Genomic DNA, 7,254 nt, shown 5'->3' on the forward strand with positions numbered 1-7,254 from the left:
CCTTAGAACATTCTCGCTCTCATTATTCTGGTATTTAGCAAATATCGATAATTATGGTAATCCTAAGTGACCTAAAACGGGAAAGGTTTATTCTGATTTCATGTCAGATATTGAGAAAAACTTGCAGATGTGTCTTGTTATCCAGTGGATGGAAACTTCTGGTTTCTACTGTACAATCAGAGTGGGGGCCCAACTCAAATCTGGCCCCGGGGCTAGTTACCCTACTGGGGGAGGGGCTACTGAAGGTGCCCGTGTCCGCCATGTTTGTACACCCGTATCGCCTGCACCAGACATTGCATAGTACGAGCTATTCAAGTCCACATTAAAAAAATAAATAAAACTAAAAAAATAGAGACATTTCTATAAGTAAAGGTTTTTTTCTTTTTTATCCTGGAATGTAAATAAAGCCTGACCAAAAAAAATGAAGTTATGTCTGTCGTGTAACACAGGTGTGGCTGATAACAGCGAGCAATAGCCGGCACTGGGCCTCACAGCCCGGCAGAGGCCCGCACACACCTCAGCACCGCCGCCATGGTCAGCCCGGCCGGCAGCGAAACGGTGTGCTGCGGCACGTGATCCTCCTCCTCCCAGACACAAACACTGGGGCGTGGTCAGCGCCCGGCTGGCGGTGACGTCACGCCGTGTCTGTGAGGCGCTGGGAATCGATCAGTAATGGCGGCCGGGATCTCAGCGGAGGAGCGCAGCGGAGACAGAGGCTGACCGGCCCCGGAGACCGACGCTGCGGGTGCAGGAAGCCGTCCTGACAGACACACAGGCCATACAAGCCTTCTGCCGGGAGCCCCTCCGAGGCCCAGGTATCGGCACCGAAGGCCCCGTGTAACCTGTGCGGAGACGGTCCCTCCCTGCTCCGCGACATGGGGAACTGCCTGAAGTCGCCGACATCGGATGATATCTCCCTCCTGCACGAATCGCAGTCTGATCGGGCGAGCTACGGGGACGGCACCGACGGGGACCAGGAGCCGCCGCCCCCATACCAGGTGCGGAACAATGGCCGGGCCCGGGGGAGACGACGGGGCGAGGTGTGCGGGAGTGAGGGGTGCAGTGTATATTGGGGAGGGTGAGGTGTGCGGGGTGTGCAGTGTATATTGGGGAGGGTGAGGTGTGCGGGGTGTGCAGTGTGTATATTGGGGAGGGCGAGGTGTGCAGGAGTGAGGGGTGTGCAGTGTTGTATATTGGGGAGGGCGAGGTGTGCAGGAGTGAGGGGTGTGCAGTGTTGTATATTGGGGAGGGCGAGGTGTGCGGGAGTGAGGGGTGCAGTGTGTATATTGGGGAGGGCGAGGTGTGCGGGAGTGAGGGGTGCAGTGTGTATATTGGGGAGGACGGGGCGAGGTGTGCGGGAGTGAGGGGTGCAGTGTGTATATTGGGGAGGACGGGGCGAGGTGTGCGGGAGTGAGGGGTGCAGTGTGTATATTGGGGAGGACGGGGCGAGGTGTGCGGGAGTGAGGGGTGTGCAGTGTTGTATATTGGGGAGGGCGAGGTGTGCAGGAGTGAGGGGTGTGCAGTGTTGTATATTGGGGAGGGCGAGGTGTGCAGGAGTGAGGGGTGTGCAGTGTTGTATATTGGGGAGGGCGAGGTGTGCGGGAGTGAGCGGTGCAGTGTGTATATTGGGGAGGGCGAGGTGTGCGGGAGTGAGGGGTGCAGTGTGTATATTGGGGAGGACGGGGCGAGGTGTGCGGGAGTGAGGGGTGCAGTGTATATTGGGGAGGGTGAGGTGTGCGGGGTGTGCAGTGTATATTGGGGAGGGTGAGGTGTGCGGGGTGTGCAGTGTATATTGGGGAGGGTGAGGTGTGCGGGGTGTGCAGTGTATATTGGGGAGGGTGAGGTGTGCAGTGTGTATATTGGGGAGGGCGAGGTGTGCAGGAGTGAGGGGTGTGCAGTGTTGTATATTGGGGAGGGAGAGGTGTGCGGGAGTGAGGGGTGTGCAGTGTTGTATATTGGGGAGGGCGAGGTGTGCGGGAGTGAGGGGTGCAGTGTGTATATTGGGGAGGGCGAGGTGTGCGGGAGTGAGGGGTGCAGTGTGTATATTGGGGAGGGTGAGGTGTGCGGGAGTGAGGGGTGCAGTGTGTATATTGGGGAGGACGGGGCGAGGTGTGAGGGGTGCAGTGTGTATATTGGGGAGGACGGGGCGAGGTGTGCGGGAGTGAGGGGTGCAGTGTGTATAGTGGGGAGGATGGGGCGAGGTGTGCGGGAGTGAGGGGTGTGCAGTGTATATTGGGGAGGACGGGGCGAGGTGTGCGGGAGTGAGGGGTGTGCAGTGTATATTGGGGAGGGCGGGGTGTGCAGTGTATATTGGGGAGGGTGAGGTGTGCAGTGTATATTGGGGAGGGTGAGGTGTGCGGGGTGTGCAGTGTGTATATTGGGGAGGGCGAGGTGTGCAGGAGTGAGGGGTGCAGTGTGTATATTGGGGAGGACGGGGCGAGGTGTGCGGGAGTGAGGGGTGTGCAGTGTGTATATTGGGGAGGACGGGGCGAGGTGTGCGGGAGTGAGGGGTGTGCAGTGTATATTGGGGAGGACGGGGCGAGGTGTGCGGGAGTGAGGGGTGTGCAGTGTATATTGGGGAGGACGGGGCGAGGTGTGCGGGAGTGAGGGGTGTGCAGTGTATATTGGGGAGGACGGGGCGAGGTGTGCGGGAGTGAGGGGTGTGCAGTGTATATTGGGGAGGGCGAGGTGTGCGGGGTGTGCAGTGTATATTGGGGAGGGTGAGGTGTGCAGTGTGTATATTGGGGAGGGCGAGGTGCGCGGGAGTGAGGGGTGTGCAGTGTTGTATATTGGGGAGGGCGAGGTGCGCGGGAGTGAGGGGTGTGCAGTGTTGTATATTGGGGAGGGCGAGGTGCGCGGGAGTGAGGGGTGTACAGTGTTGTATATTGGGGAGGGCGAGGTGCGCGGGAGTGAGGGGTGTGCAGTGTTGTATATTGGGGAGGGCGAGGTGCGCGGGAGTGAGGGGTGTGCAGTGTTGTATATTGGGGAGGGCGAGGTGCGCGGGAGTGAGGGGTGTGCAGTGTTGTATATTGGGGAGGGCGAGGTGCGCGGGAGTGAGGGGTGTGCAGTGTTGTATATTGGGGAGGGCGAGGTGCGCGGGAGTGAGGGGTGTGCAGTGTTGTATATTGGGGAGGGCGAGGTGCGCGGGAGTGAGGGGTGTGCAGTGTTGTATATTGGGGAGGGCGAGGTGCGCGGGAGTGAGGGGTGTGCAGTGTTGTATATTGGGGAGGGCGAGGTGCGCGGGAGTGAGGGGTGTGCAGTGTTGTATATTGGGGAGGGCGAGGTGCGCGGGAGTGAGGGGTGTGCAGTGTTGTATATTGGGGAGGGCGAGGTGCGCGGGAGTGAGGGGTGTGCAGTGTTGTATATTGGGGAGGGCGAGGTGCGCGGGAGTGAGGGGTGTGCAGTGTTGTATATTGGGGAGGGCGAGGTGCGCGGGAGTGAGGGGTGTGCAGTGTTGTATATTGGGGAGGGCGAGGTGCGCGGGAGTGAGGGGTGTGCAGTGTTGTATATTGGGGAGGGCGAGGTGCGCGGGAGTGAGGGGTGTGCAGTGTTGTATATTGGGGAGGGCGAGGTGCGCGGGAGTGAGGGGTGTGCAGTGTTGTATATTGGGGAGGGCGAGGTGCGCGGGAGTGAGGGGTGTGCAGTGTTGTATATTGGGGAGGGCGAGGTGCGCGGGAGTGAGGGGTGTGCAGTGTTGTATATTGGGGAGGGCGAGGTGCGCGGGAGTGAGGGGTGTGCAGTGTTGTATATTGGGGAGGGCGAGGTGTGCGGGAGTGAGGGGTGTGCAGTGTTGTATATTGGGGAGGGCGAGGTGTGCGGGAGTGAGGGGTGTGCAGTGTTGTATATTGGGGAGGGCGAGGTGTGCGGGAGTGAGGGGTGTGCAGTGTTGTATATTGGGGAGGGCGAGGTGTGCGGGAGTGAGGGGTGTGCAGTGTTGTATATTGGGGAGGGCGAGGTGTGCGGGAGTGAGGGGTGTGCAGTGTTGTATATTGGGGAGGGCGAGGTGTGCGGGAGTGAGGGGTGTGCAGTGTTGTATATTGGGGAGGGCGAGGTGTGCGGGAGTGAGGGGTGTGCAGTGTTGTATATTGGGGAGGGCGAGGTGTGCGGGAGTGAGGGGTGTGCAGTGTTGTATATTGGGGAGGGCGAGGTGTGCGGGAGTGAGGGGTGTGCAGTGTTGTATATTGGGGAGGGCGAGGTGTGCGGGAGTGAGGGGTGTGCAGTGTTGTATATTGGGGAGGGCGAGGTGTGCGGGAGTGAGGGGTGTGCAGTGTTGTATATTGGGGAGGGCGAGGTGTGCGGGAGTGAGGGGTGTGCAGTGTTGTATATTGGGGAGGGCGAGGTGTGCGGGAGTGAGGGGTGTGCAGTGTTGTATATTGGGGAGGGCGAGGTGTGCGGGAGTGAGGGGTGTGCAGTGTTGTATATTGGGGAGGGCGAGGTGTGCGGGAGTGAGGGGTGTGCAGTGTTGTATATTGGGGAGGGCGAGGTGTGCGGGAGTGAGGGGTGTGCAGTGTTGTATATTGGGGAGGGCGAGGTGTGCGGGAGTGAGGGGTGTGCAGTGTTGTATATTGGGGAGGGCGAGGTGTGCGGGAGTGAGGGGTGTGCAGTGTTGTATATTGGGGAGGGCGAGGTGTGCGGGAGTGAGGGGTGTGCAGTGTTGTATATTGGGGAGGGCGAGGTGTGCGGGAGTGAGGGGTGTGCAGTGTTGTATATTGGGGAGGGCGAGGTGTGCGGGAGTGAGGGGTGTGCAGTGTTGTATATTGGGGAGGGCGAGGTGTGCGGGAGTGAGGGGTGTGCAGTGTTGTATATTGGGGAGGGCGAGGTGTGCGGGAGTGAGGGGTGTGCAGTGTTGTATATTGGGGAGGGCGAGGTGTGCGGGAGTGAGGGGTGTGCAGTGTTGTATATTGGGGAGGGCGAGGTGTGCGGGAGTGAGGGGTGTGCAGTGTTGTATATTGGGGAGGGCGAGGTGTGCGGGAGTGAGGGGTGTGCAGTGTTGTATATTGGGGAGGGCGAGGTGTGCGGGAGTGAGGGGTGTGCAGTGTTGTATATTGGGGAGGGCGAGGTGTGCGGGAGTGAGGGGTGTGCAGTGTTGTATATTGGGGAGGGCGAGGTGTGCGGGAGTGAGGGGTGTGCAGTGTTGTATATTGGGGAGGGCGAGGTGTGCGGGAGTGAGGGGTGTGCAGTGTTGTATATTGGGGAGGGCGAGGTGTGAGGGGTGTGCAGTGTTGTATATTGGGGAGGGCGAGGTGTGCGGGAGTGAGGGGTGTGCAGTGTTGTATATTGGGGAGGGCGAGGTGTGCGGGAGTGAGGGGTGTGCAGTGTTGTATATTGGGGAGGGCGAGGTGTGCGGGAGTGAGGGGTGTGCAGTGTTGTATATTGGGGAGGGCGAGGTGTGCGGGAGTGAGGGGTGTGCAGTGTTGTATATTGGGGTGGGGCGAGGTGTGCGGGAGTGAGGGGTGTGCAGTGTTGTATATTGGGGTGGGGCGAGGTGTGCGGGAGTGAGGGGTGTGCAGTGTTGTATATTGGGGTGGGGCGAGGTGTGCGGGAGTGAGGGGTGTGCAGTGTTGTATATTGGGGTGGGGCGAGGTGTGCGGGAGTGAGGGGTGTGCAGTGTTGTATATTGGGGTGGGGCGAGGTGTGCGGGAGTGAGGGGTGTGCAGTGTTGTATATTGGGGTGGGGCGAGGTGTGCGGGAGTGAGGGGTGTGCAGTGTTGTATATTGGGGTGGGGCGAGGTGTGCGGGAGTGAGGGGTGTGCAGTGTTGTATATTGGGGTGGGGCGAGGTGTGCGGGAGTGAGGGGTGTGCAGTGTTGTATATTGGGGTGGGGCGAGGTGTGCGGGAGTGAGGGGTGTGCAGTGTTGTATATTGGGGTGGGGCGAGGTGTGCGGGAGTGAGGGGTGTGCAGTGTTGTATATTGGGGTGGGGCGAGGTGTGCGGGAGTGAGGGGTGTGCAGTGTTGTATATTGGGGTGGGGCGAGGTGTGCGGGAGTGAGGGGTGTGCAGTGTTGTATATTGGGGTGGGGCGAGGTGTGCGGGAGTGAGGGGTGTGCAGTGTTGTATATTGGGGTGGGGCGAGGTGTGCGGGAGTGAGGGGTGTGCAGTGTTGTATATTGGGGTGGGGCGAGGTGTGCGGGAGTGAGGGGTGTGCAGTGTTGTATATTGGGGTGGGGCGAGGTGTGCGGGAGTGAGGGGTGTGCAGTGTTGTATATTGGGGTGGGGCGAGGTGTGCGGGAGTGAGGGGTGTGCAGTGTTGTATATTGGGGTGGGGCGAGGTGTGCGGGAGTGAGGGGTGTGCAGTGTTGTATATTGGGGTGGGGCGAGGTGTGCGGGAGTGAGGGGTGTGCAGTGTTGTATATTGGGGTGGGGCGAGGTGTGCGGGAGTGAGGGGTGTGCAGTGTTGTATATTGGGGTGGGGCGAGGTGTGCGGGAGTGAGGGGTGTGCAGTGTTGTATATTGGGGTGGGGCGAGGTGTGCGGGAGTGAGGGGTGTGCAGTGTTGTATATTGGGGTGGGGCGAGGTGTGCGGGAGTGAGGGGTGTGCAGTGTTGTATATTGGGGTGGGGCGAGGTGTGCGGGAGTGAGGGGTGTGCAGTGTTGTATATTGGGGTGGGGCGAGGTGTGCGGGAGTGAGGGGTGTGCAGTGTTGTATATTGGGGTGGGGCGAGGTGTGCGGGAGTGAGGGGTGTGCAGTGTTGTATATTGGGGTGGGGCGAGGTGTGCGGGAGTGAGGGGTGTGCAGTGTTGTATATTGGGGTGGGGCGAGGTGTGCGGGAGTGAGGGGTGTGCAGTGTTGTATATTGGGGTGGGGCGAGGTGTGCGGGAGTGAGGGGTGTGCAGTGTTGTATATTGGGGTGGGGCGAGGTGTGCGGGAGTGAGGGGTGTGCAGTGTTGTATATTGGGGTGGGGCGAGGTGTGCGGGAGTGAGGGGTGTGCAGTGTTGTATATTGGGGTGGGGCGAGGTGTGCGGGAGTGAGGGGTGTGCAGTGTTGTATATTGGGGTGGGGCGAGGTGTGCGGGAGTGAGGGGTGTGCAGTGTTGTATATTGGGGTGGGGCGAGGTGTGCGGGAGTGAGGGGTGTGCAGTGTTGTATATTGGGGTGGGGCGAGGTGTGCGGGAGTGAGGGGTGTGCAGTGTTGTATATTGGGGTGGGGCGAGGTGTGCGGGAGTGAGGGGTGTGCAGTGTTGTATATTGGGGTGGGGCGAGGTGTGCGGGAGTGAGGGGTGTGCAGTGTTGTATATTGGGGTGGGGCGAGGTGTG

General features: G+C 60.4%; 1 protein-coding gene across 1 annotated transcript in view; it reads left to right on the plus strand.

Moving 5' to 3' along the window:
- The first annotated feature begins 547 nt into the window (after positions 1-547).
- The window catches only part of RNF11 (ring finger protein 11), a 43,279-nt gene continuing 36,572 nt past the window's right edge, over positions 548-7,254 (plus strand). Inside the window, exon 1 of the mRNA XM_073563702.1 lies at positions 548-998. Coding sequence (XP_073419803.1) covers positions 876-998 — 123 coding nt within the window. The 5' untranslated portion in view covers positions 548-875. The remainder of the gene's footprint in view (positions 999-7,254) is intronic.

The sequence above is a fragment of the Dendrobates tinctorius genome, unplaced genomic scaffold (genome assembly GCF_039654945.1).
Source record: "Dendrobates tinctorius isolate UK_male_01 unplaced genomic scaffold, ASM3965494v1 ptg000396l, whole genome shotgun sequence".
NCBI lineage: Eukaryota > Metazoa > Chordata > Amphibia > Anura > Dendrobatidae > Dendrobates > Dendrobates tinctorius.